The following is a 26,685-nucleotide window of genomic DNA, read 5'->3' on the forward strand; positions in this document are numbered from 1 at the left end:
TAGAAGTAAAGCAGTATGCACATTACAGTGATTATGGTAAAGGGGCAAATAGCCAAGTAATGGGACATTGGAATGGTTGTGTACAGGGGGCCCCAATCAACCATGATTTTGTGATGGGGGGGAAGGGCGGCAAACTCAAAGATATCCCCGGGCAGTACAAACTCTAGCTACGGCACTGATCAGTAGGCCATGGAGACTGACCTTTGGAGGTCCTAGCAAACTATAATATTCTTCTGTTAAGATTAGAATATTTTCTACCATTAAATGCCCTACTTTTACCACAAAACCACATATTGCAAGTCACCAAAAACAAAATCCTAAGGTTTTCTCCCTTTTTAGTGAACATCATTGCTACACATAAAAAAAAATGGTTACCATTTACTACAAGGTCTGGGCCTGGGGCCATATTTTGGTTGTCTGTTCTTCAGTTTACGTTTGAAAGTTGGTATCCCACAATTCCACTGGACTGGTCAGGGTTAAATAATTATATATGCAAATGTTATGTTAATCAGCGTGCAGATTTGTACCTATTTTTCATGGGGCTTTGTTCAAATTTTTGACGTTTTGAGGTTGAGAGGTATGATAGCTTGTCATACAGTGATTTTGTTAATGAATATTTTTCTTTATGCAAGAAGTACAATTTACCAGCAGGACTTGAATCCAAAACTAAGGTAATTAGAAGGGAAATTGGAGTTAACTGTGCTAACACTGTTTTGCATGAAGCTGAGTTAATATTGAGTGATGTTTCTGTTCAAGGAACCATCTTTTTTAAATGTGTCAAATATAAGAGGAGGAAGAGTATGTACTGACTTATATACATTAACATTGACTAAACTGTCAGAAGACACTAATAGGGTGGAATCTTCTTATGATAATGCAAGTTTAAATAAACAGGAAAGAGGAAACCTAGACACTGAGAAAACTACTTTTAGTGATGCTGGCACACACATTCAGAAAGATAATAGCTGTTGCACAAGGAAACGATTGAGAAGTAGTAGCAGCGATGAAGACTTTATTTAGACATTCAGAAGTAAAAAGCTTAAAAGGCTAGCAATAATTGCTAATTTTCAGATTACTGACACAAGCTTGGAAAATGTGAATAACAATAGATTGCTTTTACAGTAAAGTGGAATTTTAATAGTGGGAAACTAAAAATTATAAAGTCAATCACACCAGTTTCATGTACTGACAAAGAAAATATTGTGCTTTCTAGTCACAGTAGTTTTAAGTTATTTTTATTTTATTTATATTTGTTTACCAAGGTAGTGCATTGATCAATATTGACCAGTTTCAGGCTACGCCTGGGTGAAATACAAAACATTTCACAAACAAAAAATACAGAAATGTAAGCAATAACAGAGTAGTTCAGATTAATTACATAGAAAAATGTGTATGTACGTTTTAGTGGGATTCCTATTACCTTGCAGAATTTCTGAAACTTCGAATCTGATGTTCGAAGTTCCAGGAATTCAAACACAAAAAAAAAAAAAAGAAACCCCAACAGCAAGTCAACTGTTGCAAATAGGCGGACAAGCCCCCCTGCAACCCCCACGTGGGGGACTGCACCCCCCATACACTCGTTCTTTAAATAAACCAACTCCAAATACATTGCCCCCCTGCTTGCAAGAGTTTTCTATGTTTATTTTGTTTTTATTTTTTTTTTTCACTTTGTCGAAGTTCTGAAACTTCGAACATAAGGTTTCGACCTGATGGTGTTCGAAGTTTAGGAACTTCGGCAAGATAATAGGAACCCATTTTAGTGAACAAGCACAGTGTAAAGTACAGTATATACATTAGTTTCTACAATGGGTCAAGCTTTAATGAATCTTGACAGAGGAGAAAAGACTTGGAAAGGAGATAGGTTAGGTGATATGGTCCTGCGTTGAAGCAGGAACATTTGGCATGGATGAAGAAATGTTTTTTGAGTTGTACTCTGAATGTGTAATAAGTGTTGATTTCCTTAATACTGATGGGGAGAGCTTGCCAAAGAGGAGGTGCCTGAGAGGAGAAAGCATGTGCAGTGCTGTGGAGTTTCGTTCCAGGGGTAATGAGAGTTGGTGTGACAGAGCATGTGCAGTGCTGTGGAGTTTGGTTCCAGGGGTAATGACAGTTGGTGTGGTTTCTGAGTAGTGTCTCAAGATGTATGAGGAGGCTTTTTCATGAAGTCTAGCTGCAAGGGGAGTCATTGTGTGAAGTTTGAATAGTTTGTAGAGCTGGCATCTTAAAAGTAGGTTAGATCTTTGTTTTATGGGTAAACATTTGGCTTTTTCTAGGGTCATACAGTGATGCCCACAGACAGGTGAGTTTGTAATGAATTGGCAGATGCTGTCAGAGATAGACTAACAGATATAACAGTTTGAAATAACAGAGTGACTAGTAAGCCAAACCACTGCAACTACATTAGATTGTCAGATAATAGATCTGAAGTGAATACCACAGCTGAACTAAAACTAAGAATATGAATTAGGAAATACTGCCACAAACAAAATATGAGGCTTTAATCTTAGGCAGCTAAAAAAAAACCTAACTTCTTCTAACTAACGAATCAAAACTTTTAGTTATGTACTCACCATAACTTCAGATGTTTGGGATCCATCTCGCCTACATTCTGACTGATGGGTTCGGAGCCGATCCCTCGGCTCCGACTCGGCACGCTTATGCCAAAGAGCGAAGTCTCTTATTGGCTGAGCTTACTATATCCCAGGATGCACCACTACCAATCCCCCAGATCTAGTTTGTCCGCATACATGCACACATGCAAGCACTGTTTATATAACATCGTCAGAAGAAACAAGATAAAACAGTAGAACTCAAAACCGTTCAATCTCTTCTGATCTCCAAGGCCGGGGGAAGGAGGGTGAGTATTAGGAATGTAGGCGAGATGGATCCCAAACATCTGAAGTTATGGTGAGTACATAACTAAAAGATGTTATGTGATCCTATCTCGCCTACATTCTGACTGATGGGACAGCGTCCCTAGCACCTGAATCCTGGGTGGCTCACTGGAAAACACTCCTGAGTACCGTGGAACCAAATGATGCTCGCCCTTTAGATGCCACATCCAATTTATAGTGGGAAATGAAAGTGTGCGGATTGGACCAAGTAGCCGCAGCACAAATCTCAGAAATAGCGAGCTTGGAATGAAAAGCTATAGAAGTAGCCATAGCTCTGGTAGAGTGAGCTTTGATAGATGTTGTAGGTTGCTTATTTGAAGAGGAATAAGCCTGAGTTATACAATCTCTAATCCATTTGGAGATAGTAGCTTTTGTGATGGTTTTACCCAATTTATTGTCTGAGAAGGACACAAACAACTGGTCTGATTTACGAATTTGCTGAGTCCTGTCTAGATAGAAGCGCAATTGTCTGTGAACATCCAATTTATGGAGAGTGTATTCTGCTTCATTGGAGAATTTTGGGAAGAAAACTGGTAGCTCTAGAGATTGTTGGAGACAGAGGTTAGAACAGACCTTTGGGACAAAAGATGGGTTAGGCCTAAGTGATACTCTATCCTTGTGAAAAATCAAGTACGGTGGTTTGATAGATAGGGCTTGAAGCTCTGAAACTCTTCTTGCAGAGGTAATTGCAACTAAGAAGGCAGTTTTCCAAGACAGATATTTTAACTCACATGTAGCAGCCGGTTCGAAGGGGAAGATGTTAATGCACGAAGCACCAAATCAAGATCCCACGGAGGTGCAGGATGAAAAACTGGGGTCTTAACAGCCCGCACCTTTAATGAAAGTTTTGCATAATCTGCTGCTCATCAACGGTGGATCCATGGATTCGTGAAATTTAGAGATAGCTGCCAGTTGGACTTTAATAGTAGAGACTGAAGATCCTTGATTAAACAAGGATGTTAAAATTTCAAAACCTCTGGGATCGGGGCAGTGATAGGGTCTAAGCCCTGAGTTGAGCCCAGATAGCAAACCTCTTCCACTTACTGAGGTACAATTTCTTAGTGGTGGGTTTGTGGGCGAAGATAAAATGTGAATAACTTCCGGGTCTAAGGTGTGATTTCTGACTAAAGTCGGAAGTGGAGTAGCCAAGCTGTCAACTTCAAAGTGTGAAGGGACTGGTGTTGTCATCCCGACTGATGAATTAGCAGATCCGGAGTTAGATCTAAAACCCAAGGATCGTCCACCGCATGTTTCTTCAGGTAGGGAAACCATACCTGACGAGGCCAGTGCGGAGCAATTAGTATCATTGTGGACCCCAATTGAGAAGCTTTCTGAATGACTTTGGAGAGAAGTGGAATCGGAGGAAAGGCATAAAGCAGCCCTGTTGGCCAAGGTTGTGCTAGAGCATCCATAGCTGCTTCCCCCTGATGTGGAGTCAAGGAGAAGAACCTTTTGCACTTTGTGTTTTGTGGTGTTGCAAACAGGTCGCAGCACGGCGTCCCCCATCTCCTGAAAACCTGAGCTGCTACTGTTTCGTTCAGGGACCACTCGTGAGGAGAGAGAATTGTCCTGCTTAATCTGTCTGCCAATATATTGGATTTCCCCGGAATGTGGGTCGCTATCAAGAAACGGCTGGTAGCTACAGCCCATTCCCACACCCTCATGGCCTCTCTGCAAAGGGGGTAAGATCTGGTCCCTCCTTGTTTGTTTAGATACCAGACCACCGACATGTTGTCTGTGTGGATAGCGATAATGCCCTGAGGGAGAAACTTGTGGAGCGCCTGTAGGGACAGAAGTACAGCCCTCATCTCCAATACATTGATGTGGAGAAAGGTTTCGTCTGGAAGCCAGGAACCCTGAACTAACCTGCCCAGACAATGCCCCCCCCCACCCTGTCTGGGAGGCATCCGTCGTCAGGGTGACTACCGGAGGGGGGATAACAAAAGGACTTCCCTGATTCAGATTGGACGGCTGAAGCCACCAGCGAAGGTCCCGTTTGCACGTTTCTGTAATCATAATGGGGTGATTGAGGGGAAGATCCTGAAAGGACCATTGAGTCGATAATAGCCACTGAAGAATCCTCATGTGCAATCTTGCCAGAGGAACTAGGAGAACCGTGGCAGACATCGAACCTAAAAGTTGCAGGACCATCCTGGCTGGGGCCTTGGATCTTGAAAGCAGGGCATGAACTTGGCCTTGTAAAGTTTGAATCCTTTCGGTAGGAAGAAAAACGCGCATCAATTTTGAGTCTATCTCTGCTCCTATGAACCTTATGCGCTGAGAGGGCAGCAAGACAGACTTTGACCAATTGAATGTAATTCCCAGGGTAGCACCCAGGGAAATGGTGGCTTTGAGGTTGTCCATTAGTAGATGACTGGTGGTGGCAGTCAGGAGCCAGTCGTCCAGATAGGGAAACACTTGGAATCCAAGACTCCTCAGGTGAGCAGTTACTACTGCCAAACACTTGGTGAACACCCTGGGGGCTGTGGTGAGACCAAAGGGCAGTGCACAAAATTGGAAATGACTGTCTCCCAGGCTGAAGCGCAGATACTTCCTGGACGCCCGATGTATCGGTATGTGATAATAGGCGTCCTTGAGATCTATGGAGCACATCCAAACATCCTTCTCCAACAATGGGAGAATGGATTGTAACGTGACCATTCGGAATTTGGATTTCATGACGGATCGGTTTAGTCTGCTGAGATCCAATATTGGTCTCAGGTCCCCTGTCTTTTTTGGCACTAAAAAGAACCTTGAGTAATTTCCGGATCCGATCTGGTCTGTAGGGACCGGTTGGATGACTCCTTTTTCTAGCAGCTTTAAAGCTTCTGCGGCTGCAATTTCCCTTTGACTGGGTGGTGGGTCCGGGATTTTTTTGGACGGTGGGGGTGAGTGTGTGAAGGGAATGGTGTAACCTCCGGCAATAATCCGAAGCACCCATCTGTCCTGAGTGATAGACTCCCAGGCTTTTAGGTGCTTGGCAAAACGGCACCCGACTGGCTCCGGAGCAGCACAGCCGGGCAATCCCTCATGAAGTGTGGGAGGCTGAAGAGCCACGAAAGGACTCGCGGTCTCCAGAATTGCGGGGCCCTCTGCCGCCTCTGGGACGGCGTCTCCCAGAAAAATTTCCCCGTCCTCTGCCTCTGGAAGGGGAATCTTCCTGCTGTTGAGGGAAATATTTACGTGATTTGCGGAACCACATCTTCCCTCCTCCTTTAGCCTTGGGATAAGGCCGAAAGGGAGTGGAATAGCGTGCACCTACGGCAGATAAAGTTTTTCCCTCTTGCTCACAGCGGGTAAGAGTGTCTTTAACCTTAGGTCCAAACAAAGAGGACCCATCAAAGGGAGCGTCGGCGAAGGAAGACTTGAAGGCCTCCGCAAAATGACACAAACGGAGCCAGGCTTGTCTCCGTAGAGCCACGCCTGTGCCTGCCGCTCTACCCGCCCCTTCGGCCGCATATGAAATGAGCCTCATGGACGAGTTAGAAATTGAAGTCAGGATAGCCAACTGAGAGCTAACCGACTGGGCTAGCTGCTCAGGTAGGTTACCCGAGAGGGAATCTGACAGCTCCTTGACCAGATCCCTCTGAAGCCTGGTAAAATGTGCCAAATAATTCAGGGACCTTAAAGTAAAGGCCGCTGAAGTCAGGGTGCGCTTCCGTGCACCGGTCCATGCTCCTAGACTCCTTATTAGGAGGATGGACGGACGTTGAAGCCTCTGCCACGTCCTGTTGTGTAGCAGATGCCACCACCATGGCATCTACAGCCACGCCTTTAGTCAGGAACTCCTTCTCGGGTGGGGCAGACAAAAATTTGTTAGGACGAGAAGGCACTGGTTCCACGGTATCTGGATGTTCCCACGCCCTCCGACAAACCAAATCCAGGAGCTCGTCGAAGGGCGGAGACACCCAGGAGGCGGAGGGCTGAGCCCCAAAGGCCTTGAGAAGCACTGACTCATCAGCAGAGGGGGGTTTGGATATCCAGCCACCTCGTTGTTTGAGGATCTCTAAAATGTCTGCAAACAAGACATCATCCGAGGACGACTTCGGGGACCCCTCCGCATCATCAAGATCAGTGTCCGATGTAATAGACTCGGGGGAGTCCACGTGCTTCCTCTTGCACGACCTCTTCCTTGGGGGCTCCTCTGAAGACAACTCCGAAGAACCCTCAGGAGGAGGGGAACCCCCAATGGGGGTAACCTCAGGCCCAGGGGCTCCGCTGCCTAAGGACAGGGGCACTGCCAAAGACCCAGTCTCCACGCCCAGGGAAGGTGCCGGTAAAGCCGGAGAGATGGCAAGAAGACTTGGCCAAGGCACTCCTCATAGCTCTGAAAGCCGGACCCCCAGAATCCTGGGAGTGTCCGGTCCCTGGAGCCATGATAGCAGACGGAAGTCCCGCAGCCGAAGCACCGAGAGGGAGGCTCGGAACCGACAGCATAGGTCCCGAAACATCACCCCCGGGTCCAGCCGAAGAAGTCCGTGTACCAAACTCGGACCCGAAGGCCGGGGTTGGAGTAAGGGTCGGAGCCGACCCTAAGACCTCCACCGGCTCCAACAGCACCTGCTCCGACGGAGCCGAAGCGGTCGGAGGAGGAATGGCAATGACATGGGCATGGGTCGTCGGCTCCGAAGCCAACTGGGTCGGAGCCGAAACAAATTTTTGAAAGACTGGGGACTGGAACAGTCTTTGGAGCACCCTGTCTATGTCCGAATCTGACATCCTCGATGACCTAGAGGATACTGAACGGGTTCGAGATGGCCTCTCCAACGGCCCCAAGGGGCTAGGGGACTGGCTCCGAGGCGACTCGATGAGTATCAGCGCCGAAGGAATACCCAAACTAGTTTCCATCGGTGCCGAGGAGGGCTTCGGCGCCGAGGAGGAAGTGTCTGAGCGGATAACCTTCATCGGCTCCGATACCAGTGGAGCCGACGAAGGTGACCCGCCTCTCGATGCCCCAGCCATCGGCTCCGAAGCCAGAGGAGTCGAGACAGGTGGCATCGAGGCAGACCGTTCCGCCCTCGGCTCCGAAGTCCTTGGAGCCGAAGGAGAAACCTGCCTATGTCTTTTGGCGGTCGGATCCGACGGACTGGTCGGAGCCGACACCCTTTTCTTTTTAGCATGAGAAGGAGAGGATGCTAAAGCTTCTTCAAAGGAGGGTTTTATAAGGCCTTTTAATATGAGTTTATTTTTCCTCTCTTGGAGGACCCTCGAGGAAAAAGCGTGACACATGCTGCAGGACTCCTGCAAATGTTTTGCACCCAAATAAACACAGAGAGAGTGGTCATCTGTTATAGACATTTTAAAGTTGCACTTGGTGCACTTTTTAAAGCCTGAAGGCCTAGGAACCTGAGACATTCCGGTAAATTATACAGTGAACTAGCCAAACACAGTACAAACACTGTAATTATGACAGAAAAAGAAATTCTCTGCTTTGTCCTTCTTTTTAAAGAAAAAGAAACTATCAGCAGTATAAAGGATCCGAGATCCCTAAACAGAACAGAAGTCACCTAACAACTAAAAAGACCGAGAAAGGCCTTTCCACACAAGAGGTACTCCTGGTCAATCAACACTCACAACACAAGAATTTACCAAGTAAATTTCACCAAACGCACTCTAAACACAAGATAGCTGTTAAAACAGCTTTTAGTTGAAGAATAAAGAAATTCCTGACAGAAAGTTAGTGAAAATAATCACTACTTAGCTCAGCCAGCTCGAGACCACGTCTTCACTTGTTAGCGGCAAACGAGATCTGAGGGATTGGTAGTGGTGCATCCTGGGATATAGTAAGCTCAGCCAATAAGAGACTTCGCTCTTTGGCATAAGCGTGCCGAGTCGGAGCCGAGGGATCGGCTCCGAACCCATCAGTCAGAATGTAGGCGAGATAGGATCACATAACATCAAGTTGTTTTGAATGGATCCCAATTTAGAAATTATGCAGTGTTGCCATGCCTGGTGGATATAATCTACAGTCAAGGCAGTTCAAAATCAGCAGAATCAATTCATGAATTGCCCAGTCAAATTCAGGGCTACAAGTCAATTCATAGAAGCAACAAAAAGTCGTCAAAGTTCAAAGCAAAAAAAATAATTAGCAGCCCACCTCAGACTAGAACAAACACTGCATGGATTGCTCCCAAAAAGCCTTTTGTTAAAAACCCCAATGGTAACCCAAGCAAAAATGTTATCTTCCATCAGAACTGTCAGGGAAGTAACCACACGAAAAGGCAAATAGCAGATGACAACAGAAGCAAGGCCAGCAACGCAGAACAACAGAGTCGCACATTGCAGTCCAGTAGGCAGCAGGTCACAAATTCGAGGCCACAGTGAAAGTAGCCAAAAAACAACTCTGAACCCCCTCCCCTGAAATGACCAGGCTTTAGAAGGCAACAGCAATTAAAAAAGCAGTAATTTTCAGTAGTGACCGCCTTAAAAATTACAAGTCATCTGTATCAGGCTCTAGGTCAGACAAAACTGATCTTAATGCTGAACCTCCAAGCATTCAAAAATAAGGTTTAGGACAGTACAGACTAATTACAAAAGTACGAAAATGCCTTCATCTTTCCATATCATTCCATACTCTTGAATGATGCAACCAAAAGTGCTTGACAACTACACAGGCTGTAGATGGACAGTAACATAAGCTGCATGTCAAAATAATAGAAATTATGTAATGCAAGAAACATATAAAAAAATTAAAATGCTTATTAAATCAACAAAAACATGGAATATCTGAGGTAGCCAAATGTTTCTATGCTGGATCCAGAATACAGAAGTTATGGAGCAGAGAAACCTTTTTTGTGTCAATATGGTAATTTTTTCACAATAACAGCTTAAATGCTTTTTAAGACCTCCTTACTTTTTTTTGTTTACCCCCACACATGTTAAGAATCTATACTTTCCTTCTTTAATCTGCACATTTCATCTCATCATAGTGTTTTCAACTGTAATATTTAGGCTGCAAGACTTCAGTTGGTGAGGGTACAGCACATAACCTTGTAGGGTACTTTTCCTTTCCCCATGTCTATACACACTTTGAGTTAGTATATTTAAGCAAATGGGGTGTAAGGGGTTGATGTCTCCTACATGGGGTGCAGCAGGCTTGCTCTGTCCCCTTTAGAAACAGAAACCTAAGCCACATTTTCTGTACTTTCATGGTTTGGGATAGGACCATGTTTTCTGCCCAGGACCCATATACTGGTAATATTTAAATAAGACTGCTGCAAAACTCCCCTCTCAGTACTATTATTTACTCTTTGTAGTGGCTATTTAGTTTTCTTTGACAAGATGTAAAAATTGACTACATATTTCAGTAGTTCTATATGTGTGACAAAACTGTTAACTTTGCATGACATCTCAAAATATACATTTAAATATCTAAAATTTTATTTTTGCAAGCAATCATTAATGATTCACACATAAAATACATATGTTTACATTCCAGTCATATCCGTAAAATTTAAATAAATCAGTTAATTCCTATCATCTGGTGCTTAGAATTTAAAAAGCTTGGTGTCTTATTTCAAAGGTTTGAGATACTGAAATGAAATACCATATTTTACAGTACAGTAAGCAAGACAATATATGCACACCTGTGACAAAATAAATAATCTTGACTTTTTCTCAGCTCTTTCCTGCTGTGGGTATGAAATCCCAGATAGGACTCTTCCATCTCTGCTTGACATCCATGCAGAATGAACTCCTGGAACGGACGGTAAATGCCCTGCCATCGCTCTTCCATTGGCAATTCACTGAGATCCAGCTGGCTACAGTGAAAAAGAGAAAAAAACCCAATAAGAATAAAATAAGCATAAAAAAAATAAAAAACTGAAAACTGTCCTGCTGATATATGACCTTCATTTCTCTGATCAGATGCAAGATTAGGTACATGGTAAGGGAACAAAGAGTTTCATTCCACAGATGTACTTCTTTCAGTGTTGATTTACTATTCACTGCATAAAGGAATTATTACATCCTTTTGGAAAGTTAAAATCCTTTAAAAGGGAAAGCTAGTGCCATAGAAGAATTAGCATCTAAGTGCTAAGCACCAGTAAAACAAACAAAAACCCTAATGGCAATGAATACTCACTGGACCATTAGAGTTCTTTTTTCAGTTACAAACTGTTTATAAAATAAATATAAAAAAACAGAGTGGCTAAGTGTAAAATAAGTCAGAAATTTGTTATTAAGTCATATAAACGTCATTTCCCAAGACATCGACCGAATTATAATGTATACTTGATTTCTGCATTTTGTGATGTCATTCCACAGACATTTAGTATCAGTACCAATTTCTCACTATGCCATTTCATATATTTAGTTATACAACTAAGGCTACCATTCATTCTGCTCTCACTACTCTCAAGTTACAATGCTAATTTTTCTTCCACTGCTTTGGATCATGAAAAGGAATCTTGTTTGTAGTGCTTTGCGAAGGTATGAACAGAGGGCCATATTGCTGCCTCTAGAATGCAGCTAGAATTGACACATTTCCAAAATGCCATAGAAGAGTGAGACTTAACCTTGCTAGAAAGATATTTACCATGGTGTGAATAATAGAAAACAATAGCACAGGACAACCATTGTGCAATAGTTTGTTTAGAGACAGGTTGACTTTCATTAGTCTCTGTATAGGAGACAAACAGCTGCTAAGCATTCGTAAAGGGCTTCGTTCTGTCAAGGAAGCACATGCTTGTGCACATACAGTGCACGCGGAACCTTTTCTCCCTTGTTTTTTGGATAAATCTATAACACTGGAAGACTAATGGCTTGATTCAAGGTAAATTCAGAAACAACTTTAAGCATAAATGATGGATTAGTGCATAACACAACCCCGTCCTTGTGAAAAATCAGACAGGGTTGGCCCACCACGGCAGCCTGCAGCTCAGATACTCACCTTGAAGATGTCAGAGCAATAAGTAAAACAGCCTTCCAGGTAATGAGCCATAAATCAGCCTAAGAGGCAAGTTCAAAAGTACGCAAAGTGAGTTTTTCAAGAACAAAGTTGAGGTTCCAGGGAGGAGGAAAACATTTGTTTTTTTTTTGGGGGGGGGGGGGTCTCACATGTAACACTCCCTTCATAAACTGTTTGACCACAAAGAGATGAAAGAGGGGGATCCATGGGCAGACAAGTTGATATGGCCACAAGATACACTGATAGCACCATTTAACAAACCATTTCTAAGCAGTTCACAGAAATATTTAAAAATCAGAGTGTTTGAAACCTTTCAGGACCTCTGTTATTGTATAGGCACCACCTAAAAAACCTCTTCCACTTGCAAATGCAAGATTTTCTAGTTGCAGGTTTTCTAGCCTCCTTAAATACCTGATACACATCCTCATGGAACAAGTGTCTAAAATCATCTAGGCTGTCAGCTGCAACTGCTCTAAGTTGTGTTGTACCACTTGCGACTGATGCTGTATATCGGATCCAGTCTGTGAGGAAGCTTCAGGCCAGTTACATTAAAATGAAGAACCAACTTTGTCTAGGCCAAAAGGGAGTTACCACAATGAAATTTGATGATTCTTTCTCAATCTTTAGAAATACCTTGGGAATCATTGCATAGGGTGCAAATGCACAGAACTTTCCTAACCTTGGGAATGATGGAGTGTGTGTTTACCAAGCATGGCTGTTAAGATATATTGAACACATTTTTTTCAGCTGTGTGTTTTGAAAGGAGGGAAATGCTCCACTTTAAGTGATGCCCACATCTGGACCACGTCCTGAAAACCTATGCATGGAGCTTCCATTTGTGAGGGTCTGTCTAGGATCACTGTGTTTTGCTCTAGTGGAATGTATGAGGCCAGAAGAGTCAGAGAATGCAGCAGAGCTGGGTCTCACATCATCATTGCCAGCCAACAAACAGAGTATGACTTTGTACCCCATTGCTCAAGTGCCCCATCACAGTAGTGTTGTCTAACCAACAGAAGAGGACCCCGAGACCACAAGTGGTGAAGAACTTTTGGCATAAATCACTGCCAACATCTCTCAACATTTATGTGATTTGGTGTGTCCTGATGACCCCACAAGCCTTGCACTTGAGCTTCCATGGACACTGCTCTCCATGCAAAATATGAAGAGTCCATCCAGAGAGACTGGACTGGGGTCTGAATTGAGAAAGGGAATCCTCTATTCACAGACAGTTGATCCACTCACCAGTACGATTCTTTTTTCACAAATGTCAGTACTGGTACTTGGAAATCCAAGGAATGACTGCTCTGGGTTCAACAATTCTCAAGTACCAATGAATTTTTCTCATGTGTAATTTGGCTAGTGGAATCATCAGGATCATTGATGCCATGAGGACTAGAATTTTTATGAACTCTCTTGCTGAGGCCACGTCTAGAAGAGAGAAATTAAAGCAAATGCCCTGATAAGTCAGAACTTTGTCTGCTGGCAGGAAGGCCATCCTTTTAATGTGTCTATTAAACACCTCGGGAAACAATTCATTGAGAAGGTGTGAGGAAGGACTTTTGAAGGTTCAATCCGAAGCCCAGGAGGGAAAGAAGGATGCAACCTTGTCTAAGGACTCCAAGCACCTGGATACAGGCTGTGCACAAATCAGCAAGCATTCTAAACAAAGAAAATGTGGATGCCTAGGATTCTACAATAGGCAACCACTGGGGCCAGACACTTTGTAAAACACTCAAGGTCTCAAAAATGTCCAGAAAGTGGGAGCAAAATGAATATGAATAGGATGATAAGCATCCATGATATCGACAGTCACTATAAAACAGTGGCCTGGAAGCAACACTAGGACCGACTGTAAGGTGAGCATTTTGATTTCTGGAATTTTTATAACGGTGTTTAGAAAGGACAAATCTAGGACAGGTCTCCAGGAATGCTACTCCTAGATTCTGAAGTAAAATCCTTTCCCTTTGTGTATCTCAGGCACTGGTTCTATGACCCCTTGATTCTACCACATGATGGAACACTGGAGGAAACCACTCTCTCTAGTCTTGTGGGTGTGGAGGTATTCCCTGAAGTGGGGAGGATTTTCTATCCACTACCAAGTGTTTCTTCTCCAAATTATTCTCAGAACCCATTTGCCTGAGACTACTTGTGGCCAGACTGCTGGGATGAGGGACAGCCTGGGAGAAGAAGGAAGAGAATGAAAAGCAGTAGGAGGGTAGGGGTGCTCTGTGACTCAGCACAGTCATTCCTTTGCAGGGGGGTGATTCTTTTACAGAAAGGAACCCCTCATTTGGTTTGGAAGAATTATCCTCCTGCCATTTACTTTTAAATCTCTGATTTTTGTTTGTTCTGCTCCTTGAAGGAATATGCCTTGTTTGGAAAGACCTTGGGTACATGAAACATCCTAGATAACCCTTGCATTAATTTGCCTTTCTATCACCCCACTGTTTGGAGTGTAACAGAGGGCCCAAACAGCAATTCATAACTTAAAGGTGTATTCTAAATTTCGTCTTTTAAATCATCAGAGATGTTCTGATTATGTAACCAAGCATACCACCTTAAAATACAACATAAGAAGTTCAAGTTCACCTTCTAAAGAATCAGAGTTACTGAACTCTGCCAAACTGTCCTATTATCAGAAAAAAAATTCAATTACATAACATCCACACATCAAAGCAACCAGCCTTTCCAACCAGTGTTAAAATTTCACTCTACACACCTTACCACATTAAACTGCCATCAAATAACATTTAATAGCACAAGTACTCTGTAAAGGCTTTTTTACAAGCCGAGGCAGTAGAGTAGACAGAGAAGACTCGTTTCTTGTTTTAATAAAAAGCTTTGTACTGGTGCATCTTGAGCAGCTTTCTTCACTGGTTCAACTGTTGTGGCAATAGCCTTTGGTATCTTGCTGTGTGGTCTACAAACATTTAATAGCAATTTAAACTATATTTTCTTGTCAGAAGGAGTAAAATCTCCACAGTACATTCAAATAACTTAATCTGCAGTAAAATCGCAATCCTGTGTTAAAAACAGACATACAGAGTCATGCATATATCTATAGCAAATAATGCAAAACAAAATTCATGTTCTGCAATATTTTTCTTTTAAAAGATGAAAATAAGAGTAACAATAAGAAAGCATGCTTAATTCGTAGTTATGACTGCACACGATATTCCCAACTGTCTAACAGCAGACATACATACTGCACTTTTGAGAGAAGTGCTGAAAGTTTCATCAGAAACAGTAAAAACAAGCATTCATCAAAGACAGAAGCCAAACAGACACTGCTATAAGCAGAAATTCCTACAGGAATTATTGTAAATACTGACAAATAAAAATATTAAAATAAGTATTTTTTAAACAAACAAACAGAATAATAAATCTAATAATAAAATGAGAGGAAGCGGGTCCCCAAATGGGACTTATCTGAGCAGTAAGCAGCACTAGATTCTGTAAAGAGTTGGGACATTTTTATTTGGATGGCAGAAAGAGACCAGACACTCACTTCCTGTGATAGCTGAAGGCTTCCCTCTCAGGATATGCTCAGCTAATCTGTTGTCACAGGAAGAGAGTGAGGGGAGTCTGAGCTTTTGAAAACTGGACAGTGTTGTGTTACCTTGGCACATAACCCAAAATGCCACTGAGGCAGTGGGAATGATGAACATCACTCGTATGTGTTGTACCAATTTCAGAATGTATACTACAACCCATTATTCTGAAATTCACTCAATGTTAGCTTACTGAAGAAACATACAGGGGACAATTTGTCAAGAAGTATATCACAATACAAACCCTTAAATGCCCACTTCATGTCTATGAACACTGCACTTTTTAAAAGGCCTTTTTCCATGCTACAATACATTTGATTTGTTAGTGTGTAGACTGCAGTCAGTGCTGCATTTTGGCCTTAAGCCATGCTGCCTTTCAGTAAGCATATCATATTTGGATATATACTTCACTATTTGGCAACAGGTGAGGTTTTCTAGTATTTTGATGAATGGACACAAAATTGGCAATGGAACATTAATTAGCTGCAGTGGAAATGGGGGGTTATTTTAGCTACTCAAAGGATTAGTGCACACCTAAAATTGTGAGGAAGGGATTTTGTAGTTAATGACAGACTGCATGTAAAGGACAAAGTGTGGGACAAGAATCAATTACCCAGTTGCAAAAGTTTGAGATTAATAGTGTGAAAATCTGGCTTTTAGTTTATTTATTTATTTATTTATTTTAATTGTTCCTGTGCCTGAGTTTTGGCAATCTGTTTAAAATGAAATAGGGGGTATTCAGGATATTTATTTAGTGGGGTACTTCACTGTGGAGCTGTGCAAGTCTTAAATGGGGGTGGGTAGTTATCGGGTGGTGGGGATTGTTTTGTATTATACTTTGTACATGTTCAGCACTAATGGATGTGTTAGCAAGTAGACTGGGAAAAAACATGTCACTACCCATATTTCTAACAGTCTCCCAGAATTGTTCAAACTGGTCCAGATTATTTTGCCTGCATCTTTCTAATGTATTCAGTTTTGTGAGCACTGAAGTTAATTCACACTTCCCTGTGTAATTAAAGATAGTCACTTGGATGCATTACTGGGGTCAGATTTTCAATCATTCCATGCTTGGTCTCATAGTTTATTGTATTTTATTATTTTTTTTTTGTGTGTGTGTGTGTGGGGGGGTGCTAGCCATGGAGTGGTTTTCCTTTAAATCTAGATGAAAAAATCACTGCTAAAGGCTCTGTGGGCTAATATCAAGTTATCTCTTAATCTGCAGTAACTCAAGGAGTACAGACTAAGCTGCCATAGTTGTTCCCAGTACTTTATTTTTCAAAAATCCTGGATCAGGCTAATACATTTCTTTTGAATCTATTGTACACACTTCTCTTTCAGGAGGAGAATGGAAGACAACCTTAAGCATACAGTAGCAATGAAACAATCTAATTTCTACAGGATACATAATACCTCATCAGTCATCCCACTATTTTGCATACTTCTAAACATGTTTTATATATATATATATATATATATATATATATATATATATATATATATATATATAGGTCTTTGTACACCGGAACATCTGGTAGATTAGTCTTGTCCCAAATGAACCACAGGGACTTAGTAGTTTGGTAGTTATTTGTTATTTAATCTGCACTTGAAAGCTCCTTTTGCTGTGCTTTTACATTAAGAAATTCCAGGCTCATTCATCTTGTGGTAGAAGGTGTTTACTTGGACTCCATGAGTTAGGAAGAACTGCAGGAACTCAATGCGTGATTGTTTATTGATTAGAGGGCACAGGAGTCAGCTTTCAAGCTTTTTTTCTCTGCTATATATCGGATATGTTTGTGTGAAGTTGCTCATCAGGCAGCAGAATTTTAGCAGTGCCCTGATAGTAGCAAATGCCTAGAAAGAAAACTATCCCTGTAAAGTTAGGATTAGATCTGAAACCTGATGAACAGTGTGCCACTGTGAAGAAATATGCTTAGAGTAGCTAGCTTGTGCATCAGATAGCACTACCACATAACAGCACAGTATAACATCTTGCCCCAATCCCAGAAACTACCCTAAGAGAACCCTGTTAAGGCACAATCCTTAATCCTAAACAGCCCATCCTATTACAGGACCGGACAACAGGGATGTGCTACTTCCAAATCTCTCTTTAGCAAGCTTGGTAGACTTGGGCATCCTAAGACAATGTAGCAACTATCTCATGAACTTAGACAGCTAGTTAATCATTAGAGAAAATAACATGCTATGTTACAGATGTAAATACACAAATTCCTTGAAAGCAAAAATCTCGCATACAAATAAGGTTGTCAGGAATACCCACACTACATCCCCTCACATATACGACTCACCACACACACACAGTCTGTTTTATGCTGAGGCACATAAAAGAAAACTTTCCAAATCACAAAGACCTCCAAAGCTAATGGCAACACTACTCAGCAATCACTAAAGCACACCAAACATCTCACATAGGTCTACACCCAACAGTCCCCCAAAAGCAAAGCCCATAAGGCAAGCATATACTTTACCTACAAGTCTTGCTATTGGGGACTCCATTGCACAACACAGATGATCCACTCACCAGGTTAGACAAGTTAGTTACCTATCTGGAGCCAGGATCCACAATATCATGCATGCACTGTAGTTATTGCACCCAAAGTACCAATATGATTCTATCATAGTCTGTGTGGATATAAATCTCCTGAGACTTACCTCACCGTCCTATATAAAGACAGACATAATGGTTCTCTCAAAATATGTGACACAAATAGGTATGAACATTGCATTGAGCAACATTTTACCTTCACAAGGATGATGCCACATTATGAACATAAAATAAGTTGATTTTAATAACTGGCTTACTTTCTGCTGTCACTCCAGGAGGATCCAATGTCTGTCAGCATAGGAGGACATGGTTAACAGACCATGTTGCTTTGCCAAGGATGGGGTGCACCTGTCTCCCCTAGGCTTTCAGCTATTAGCTAAAACTCTATCCACCCCTTACAGTCTTTTTCAGGCAATGCCAATAAGACAAAACTCCCAACATAGTGAAAAAGTCTACAAGCAACCTTAAGGTGTTGCTGCTCAATGCTTGAAGCTTAAACAAAAAACTCCACATCCTTCAAGCCCTTCTCAATCTGGAGAATGTAGACATCTGTACTGTAACCAAGGCTTGTTTTAAAGCCACAGAAAGTATGCCAATAGTGCAAGGCTACAGTGCCTTCCACACATTTAGAAAAACAGCAGCATAGACCGGGGCCAAAGGTGACTATGTTTCAATCTATGCTAGCAACAAACATACCTCCAGATTGGTTAAACAGGATGTTACCATGGAGCTCATCCACATGCAAGTCACCATAGATTAGGTTGCTCACCATATCATGGCCAACTACAGGTCACCATCTATGCCCCTAGTCTCACAACTCTTACCTAAACCTATTGGAGGTGCTGACCATCCAAACAAAAATGCTAGTCATGGGTGACTAACATTACAATTACCCCTCTATATACTTGGAAATGTACACTGCCTCAAACTTACAGGCACAAGGCTTCCTGGTCTTTATTAACACCCTGGAGCAGATAGTGCATGCTCCAACAAGAGGTTCAAACATAATGGATCTGATACTCAACAACATGGGAGAGTGTTGTACCCCCCCACCCACTGTGTCATGTCCTCACTACTAGTGAGACTGGATAACAGAACTGCCTCAACAGAAGTAAAAATCAACTCAGAAAATCCAGCTAAACCAGTAACAGTTAGGAACTTTTCAAAGGAAAACTACTTCTTACTATTAAGTGACAGTTTGTCAAATTTCAAGGTTCCCCCCAACCCCAAGTGCAGAGTTACCTAAGCAGAATTATTCACAGCATCCCTATACAAGCATGTGGATGGCTGCATAGATGTTGCTGTATCTACAACAAATACGCCCAAAACAAACATTAAAAACAAACTCCACTGGTGGAATCCTCATCTAAACAGGGTACATAATAAAAGAAGAAAACTTATGGCCAAAATCATGAGGAGCAACTAACTTAAAGAGAAGTGCTCTCTTATACAACTAAGCAATAAACTAAGAGGTCTAATTAAGAACATCAACGTGAACTACAACGTCAGGATAACCTCGCAGGTTAAAGGCAGTTACAAGGCCTTCTTCAGCTATGTTCAGAAACTTAGAGGTAACACACAGCAGTGTGCTGAACTGATGGTGAACAGTACCACCTTCACCAATTAGGGTGACATTGCAAATCCACTGGCTAATAAACCAAGCTCAAACTTCACCCCCTACACCTTCCCCAGTTCCACCAGGTGAAATCCCCTCCAACATATTTCCCCCAGCTATCAATAAGGACTAGGTGCTAGCAGCACTCATTAAAGTCAAGAACAACACCTCCATGGGTCCAAACATCCCCGGCTGCCTCCTGAACAGTGCAAAATATGTCCTCTCAGGACTACTGGTCAACTACAACCTTGAAGGAGGCTACATTCCAAGTGAATGGAGAACCGCAACAATCACTGCCGTCCACAAGGGTGGGCCATCAACTGACCAAAGGAACTACAAACCTATGTAACTCTAACAAGGCTAATATGCAAAGCCTTGGAATGAATTATCATGGAAATGACAAACACATTGGCAACCTACAGACACTGGACACATCTGAGTTTGGGTTTGATAAGGGAAGATCATGTCCACGTTACCATCACTACCATCAACACAGCACTTCTAACCTATATAGATACTTTAATAAATCTAGAGATACTGGCAAACTAATCTCCTCCTTAGTTACAGACTTTTCTAAAGCCTTCGTCACATTTTGTCACAGCAAACTTCTATTTCAAATGTCCGTATTAGGTCTCTCTCAGCCCATCCTTTTAAGGTTAAAAAGCTACCTATCAAATAGGTATCTGTCAGTAAACTGGCACTCTCCCCTCTCTCCATACCTCTCCGTCATCACTGGTATACCTTGGTATCCTCCTCTAACACTCTCACCAACACCTCCCACACATCCATACAAGAGGCATTCCTAATACAGTACACAGATGACTCCACACTCATTGCACATCTGACAACATAGCACACCTCCAATAAATTACTCAGGAAGCTTTAACATCAACTGAAACATGGCTTTGCAACTCGCAACTCATGCTCAACCCTAAAAAAACAAACTACTACTTTTTCCCAAATCACTCTCCCATGAAAAAAACAAAAGTCCTCTCTCTTGATAATGCAACCATTGAAGTTACTTCTCATTTATTATTTTATTTTACATTTATTTATTTTACATTTGTTGACTGGGATTGCCCAACTGAGCTGAAGAGCCCTTTTTCAGCCAAGGCCCGGGGAAAAAAGCTCCAACATATTATACAATTTTCATTATAAATTAGCATTAAACAGTAATGTTACATGATTATTACAAGGTATTAAGTCGCAATACAATGTTATACAGTGTCAGTAACCAGGAGTAAAGCATAACTATTTCAAGATGTATAAAAAGAAGTATGTCATTAAGATGAGTATAGTTTTTGGGGTAAGTGGTTACAAAAACCCAGTTTTATCATGATTTAGTTGCATGAAGGCAAGACAATTACAATAGAATGTTTCTCTGAGGCAATATGCTTAATAGATTTTTAGAAGACAGTAGAAAGAGTAGTCAAGGAAGATTAGAGAGAGCTAGTGACAAGAGTGAGCTAAGGGAAGAAAGTAGATTAAGGTATGAGAAGTAGGGGATGTTAAGGAGGGAGATTGCAGTGGCAGGACCAGTGACTTTTAAAGTGCTCTTTGGTGGCCGTCTTAAATTGTTTAGGATGTGTAAGGGTCCTGATTTCTAGTGGAAGCCTATTCAAGGCAATAGTGGGGTGATAGCTGTACATGTTGCATTCAAAGTTAGACTTGAGTTTGTAGATTTGTAGTAGGCCTTGGTTAGAGCTTCGGAGAGGTCTGGAGGGAGAATAATGGGAGATGAGAGGGGATAGTGTTGGGGAGTAGGAAGGCTGGCAAAGGATAGAATGGATGATCTGGAGCTGAGAGAGAAGAAGTTGGTGGGGTAAGTCAAGCCAGTTTAGGTGTTTTAGAGAGAGACAGTGATGGGATTTGTAGGTTTGTTGGGCAGCAAATCTAGCTACCTTGTTGTAGGTAGATTCGAGTTTGGTCAGGAGTGTTGAGTTAAGATTTGTGAGAATTTGGGAATTGTACATTAGACTGGGTAGAAGGTAGGTAGGAGAGAGAGTAATCTTGGCTTCAGAGGTAAGGAGTTTCTTGTTACAGTAAAGGAGCCCTAGTTTTGAATGAGTCTTTTTGATACAGTTATTAACATGCAAGTCAAATTTAAGCTGATCGTCGATGGTTAAGCCTAAGAGCTTAATACTGGAGTCTACCTGAATGGGAGTGTTATTAAGGGAGTGTATGGAGAAGGAGAGTTTAATATTGTTGAACTTTTTAGGTAGGAAGAGTAACAGCTTTGTTTTTTTAGGGTTAAGGATGAGCTTGGTTGTTGGAGAGCCATGTTTCAACTAAGTTAAAAGATGCCTGAGTAGCTGAGAAGAGCTTAGAGGGACAGTTGGCTGTGGTGATGACTGTAAAGTCATCTGCATATTACACTAAAGATGCCTGAGGACAGGAGGTATAGAGCTGATTAGTAAAGATATTAAAAAGTAAAGGCCCTAGGATAGACCCTTGAGGTACACCCATTTTTGACAGGGAGAGGAGGGGAGAATGCAGAGTGCCATCTTACTGACTGAGATCTATCAGTGAGGTAGCTGGAGAACCATGAAACAGTATCAGAAGATAAGTTGAGGTTATGCAGTTTGTGCAGTAGAAGAGAGTGTGAGACAGTGTTGAAAGCTTTTGAGACGTCCAAGAATAGGTAAGAAATAAGTTTATGGTCGTCCATGGCTAGAGAGACAGTGTTATAACAAATTATTGGGGACGATAGTGGATACCAATCTTAAATTTGACCTGCATATACAAAATTGCATGAGAAAAAAATCATCAAAAACTAGGGTATAGAGCCTAAAAACCTTCTCAGCGATGCAACCAGAGCTACAATTGCCACTACTTATCTCCTCCCCACACTTCCTTATGGTGCTCCCATCCTTACTAATCTTTAGGCATTACAAAAATCAAAACTTGAACAATGTTATAACAAAGTTGCTAAATTTGCAGCAAATACCCCTTTTAGAACCCAGCACCGTATAACACTAAAAGCCTATACTGGTTAGAAGGTACTTGCGTATTATCGCAACCACATTTCCAACTTGCGATAATTCGCTATGTTTTGATGAAAATATTTTCAAAAAGTGCAAGCTTATCTTGTTTTCCTTAATGTTGTTTTCACTACTGCAACTTTGCTCAGTGTAGTGTGCTTTGTATATTCTTTGTAATATTAACTTACTAGTTTGACTATTTGAATGCTGGTAGCACATTACACTGTATTGTTCACTTGTCATTGATACAGAGGACTTAAAGTCTGGACTGTTGATCACATCTGAACTTTTATATCTTCATGTCTTACTTGATCAGGAAAGTTTCCTCAGCTCCATTTTGGATTTGATTAAACATACATGTATTGAGAAGTTGTCGTAGACAAGTAATCCTACAGGTTTGTCTCCATGTAGTATATTACCTTGATTACACACACTCACTGATAATGATGACAGTGCACCTGTTTTGTGTGTTATTAATAGATCTGAAGAGGGTGGCCATGAGTTTTATGTCGAAAGATGCGTTAGCAGTACCAGCTCTTAAAGACACTGCCACTGATATTTCTCAGAATTGTTGAACTGATTTTGGTTAAGATCCTTCTGTAAGGTAATGGTGTGTCTAATTTATCCTCAGGTTGCTTTTAACAATTGTCATTTATTTCTGAGGACAAATGTAGGTTCATCACAGTTTATGGTCTGCGTTTATTCAATTAACACATTTTTGGCAACAATTCTCTTGCATTGCTTATAGTTTCATAGTTTATAGTTTAGTACTAGGCTATCTGCCCTGGGGCATTTGTAAGCCTAGCCATAGTGATGTGGCTTTCGCCACCCCATGAAATGGTACAAAAATGCACAGAATAGATTTAGAATACTGTGCCTCAGTCTAGTAGTGACACAGTGAAGGTCATCTTATATAATAGAATTAGTTTACTGTGCCCTTGTCTAGTAGTGACACAGATGTGACCCCTGGGGTAAACTTACGATCTCCCATCCACTCATCAAGATTTCTCTTGAAGAGAGTTAGTGAGGGGCTCTGCCTAACATGAACTGGGATTTTGTTCCAGAGCATGGGAAGCTTCTGGGTTATGAATCTATCCCTCCAGCATGTCCTATTCATACTTGTGCTGAGGTTTAAGTCTTTAGCTCTCGTGGTTCTGATGGATTTGGATTTTTTGAGGTGGAGCATGTCCATCAGTTCCTGATTGGACATGGCCTTGTACGTCAGGCACAGATCACCTCTGAGCAGGCGGTATGCTACTGAATAGAGCTGGAGTTTCTTTAGTCTGGCAGAATAAGACATATGTTGGAGACCCTTGATCCTCTTGGTGAGGTACTTTTGTGGTCTCTCCAGCTGTTGCAAATGCCGGGTGAGGTACATACCAAATGGGGCATTGTACCCAATCATGGGTCTGATGAGGGAGGAGTATAGGGGTACAATGACATCCTTGGATCTGGATGTGAATCCCTTCATGATAAGGTGTGCAAAGTAGAATGTCTTTCTAACCACTTTGGCAACGTGGGTGTCAAATGAGAGGTCGCTGTCGACTTGGGTCCCTAGGTCTCTGATTACTTTTTCTGTACTCAGTGGGTTGCTGTCTATGTGATAATTTGTGGGAACTTTGTTTTTCCCAAAGGGGATGACTATACATTTTTTGTCATTTAGTTTAAGGCCATGACTCCGGCACCAGTTGTCTGTTTCTGAGAGGCCTTTTTGTAGGATGTATGTGTCCGCTGGTGTATCGACTATGGCGCCTAGTTTGCAGTCATCTGCGAACTTTGTCAGCCACAACCCTCCCATGCTTGCTTTAACATCTGACAAATAAATGCCGAACAAGAGGTGTCCCAGGACAGATCCCTGTGGGACACCACTTGTGACTGGCTTTGAGTCTGACATTGCTCCAGCGATTTTAACTTTATGGGTTCTGTCCTTTAGCCAGTTTGCAACCCATCTAGTGACATAAGGGTTTACATTTAAGCTGTTGAGCTTATCTATGATGCCTGAGTGGGGTATTGTGTCGAAGGCCTTAGCCAAGTCCAGGTAGGCTGTATGGACTGCTTTGCCCTCATCAGTTGCTTATGTACTGCTTCTTCATTTTACAGAAGTGCTTGTTTCTTTAAATCATCACACTGGAAGTAAACATAACCTTTGATTTTCTTTCAAATACTTGGCTTTAGAACTAACTTATAAAAACGTTCAGTTTTTCTATTTCCTCTCAAGATTAAATGTCAAGGTACTTGCGTATTATCGCAATCAGATTTTGAACAGGAGAAACAGCTGTACGGCTTGGAAAAGAGCTGTTTCTCCTGTTCGAAATGTGGTTGTGATAATATGCAAACACCGGTTAGAACTACCCCATTATCTAACATACTTACAGCTTCTTATCACCTATAAAATTATCTAGAATAAGTCTGGCACTAAATTGGTCATTATGACCCAATGACCAAAAACTCCTGTCTGTCCACAAACCTATCAAATCTGCTGGGCATTGTCTGTACTCGTACCGCATTGCTAATGCCTGGAATTCCTTATCTTTACCCATCAGGTCAATACCCTCCCTCCCATCCTTCAAAGCTGCCTCAGCTCTTACTCAGCACAAGATAAACTACATCCCTAAATGTGAACAAATACCTAATTCATACCTTACATCTCCTTACTCTCCCTTTCTTCACTCACTTTCCTACTTCTCTCAATTTCTATTCACTGGCTTTCTCTCTAAAATTCTAAATATACCATAAGCCTGCTTTTCCTCTCATTTCGTATTGTAATTCCTGTTTGTATTATACTAAGTTATCTTTAATTTCTCTATAAACTGGCTAAAATTTCTCCGTTAAATCATTGTCATACAACTCATATCTATTCTAAACCAGTACTTTCATATTATGTCTAATTTGAGAAAATTACTTAAACTGTATTTGTCTTTTGTATTATTTTTAAAGAATGTAAATTGTTGTTCTTAAAATGTTTTGTAATACTTTGGAGCTTTTCTCCCCAGGCCTCTGCTGAAAATGGGCTCCTATCTGGTTGGCCTTTTTACAGTAATCAAATGTCAATAAGTACATAATAAATAAATAGTTAACCTGGCAGACTTTTTTGAGATGGTCACCAAGGCAATGGGCAAGGGTAAAACAGTGCTTAATGTATATCTTGACCTGGCTAAGGCATTCAATATAGTATCCCATTTAGGCATTGTTAACATGCTCTCTGAGCTTGGCATAAATCCTTACATAGCTCACTGGATTGACGGTTGGCTCACAGACAGGACCCAGGAAGTCAGGATCAGTTAGATCACCTCCACCAAGAGACCAGTCACCAGTGGAGTCTCCAAGGTTCCGTGCTTGGCCCACTCCTGTTTATCATCTACTTCTCAAAGTCAAGGCAATCTAAGCTTGCAGGTGACTATAAACTGAGAGCTATTGTTGATTATCCCAAGATACCAACATCTTGAAAGTGGGTTTAACACAGACAAATCACTGGTGCCAAAGTTGTGGCCTAAATATTAATGCCAAAATATGCATTATAATGCCCTTTGGGAAACCGTCAACTCAAGTTAATTGTTCCATTGATAAAACGCCCATATGAGTTGACTCAGCAGTAAGGGATCTAGGAACATATGCAGACAGCATATTGGCCTTTGAACAACACTTAACCAAGATAATAAAGTCATTCTATATCACCCAGATTATAGGTAAGGGTATGGCATTCAGGTCCAAGGAGGGTATAGTACCATTCTACTCGGCCCTTATCAGACTTATCATTGAATACAATGCTCCCGTTGTCATGTATCTAACCACACACTTGCAACAGTTGGAACACTCACAGAGGTTTCTCACCAGGGGAATTCAGGGCATGAATACCCAATTCCTATCCTGATCCCCTGAAGGCTTGTATCTGTATACAGTCTCCTACAGGCTGCTGAGAGTGGAGCTTTGCCTGGCTTACGGGGCTTCTTCAGACCCAGCCCCGAAAGATCTGTTGTACATGTGCAAAACAAGAAACACTAAATCCAGGGATCTAACTTCTCTTGTGACATAAACAGAATGTGCTGGAGAGACAGATAATGTGTCTCAAAGGATCCCTGAACTTTGGAAAAGTCTCCCCAGTCCCTGTAAAACAGAGTTCTTCCCTGACCCTATTCAAACAAAACTTTGGCAAACGGATAGGAAATAATA

The 26,685-nt window shown here is 41.7% G+C and overlaps 1 protein-coding gene across 4 annotated transcripts in view; it reads right to left on the minus strand.

Moving 5' to 3' along the window:
- Positions 1-26,685, minus strand: part of ALS2CL (ALS2 C-terminal like) — a 2,758,770-nt gene that overhangs the window by 790,459 nt on the left and 1,941,626 nt on the right. For all 4 annotated transcript variants that reach the window (XM_044065874.1, XM_044065873.1, XM_044065871.1 and 1 more), the window contains one exon: positions 10,481-10,654. In XM_044065874.1, the coding sequence (XP_043921809.1) occupies positions 10,481-10,654 (174 nt within the window). The remainder of the gene's footprint in view (positions 1-10,480; positions 10,655-26,685) is intronic.

Source organism: Protopterus annectens, chromosome 3.part0 (genome assembly GCF_019279795.1).
Source record: "Protopterus annectens isolate FY-2018-M chromosome 3.part0, PAN1.0, whole genome shotgun sequence".
Taxonomy (NCBI): Eukaryota; Metazoa; Chordata; order Ceratodontiformes; family Protopteridae; genus Protopterus; species Protopterus annectens.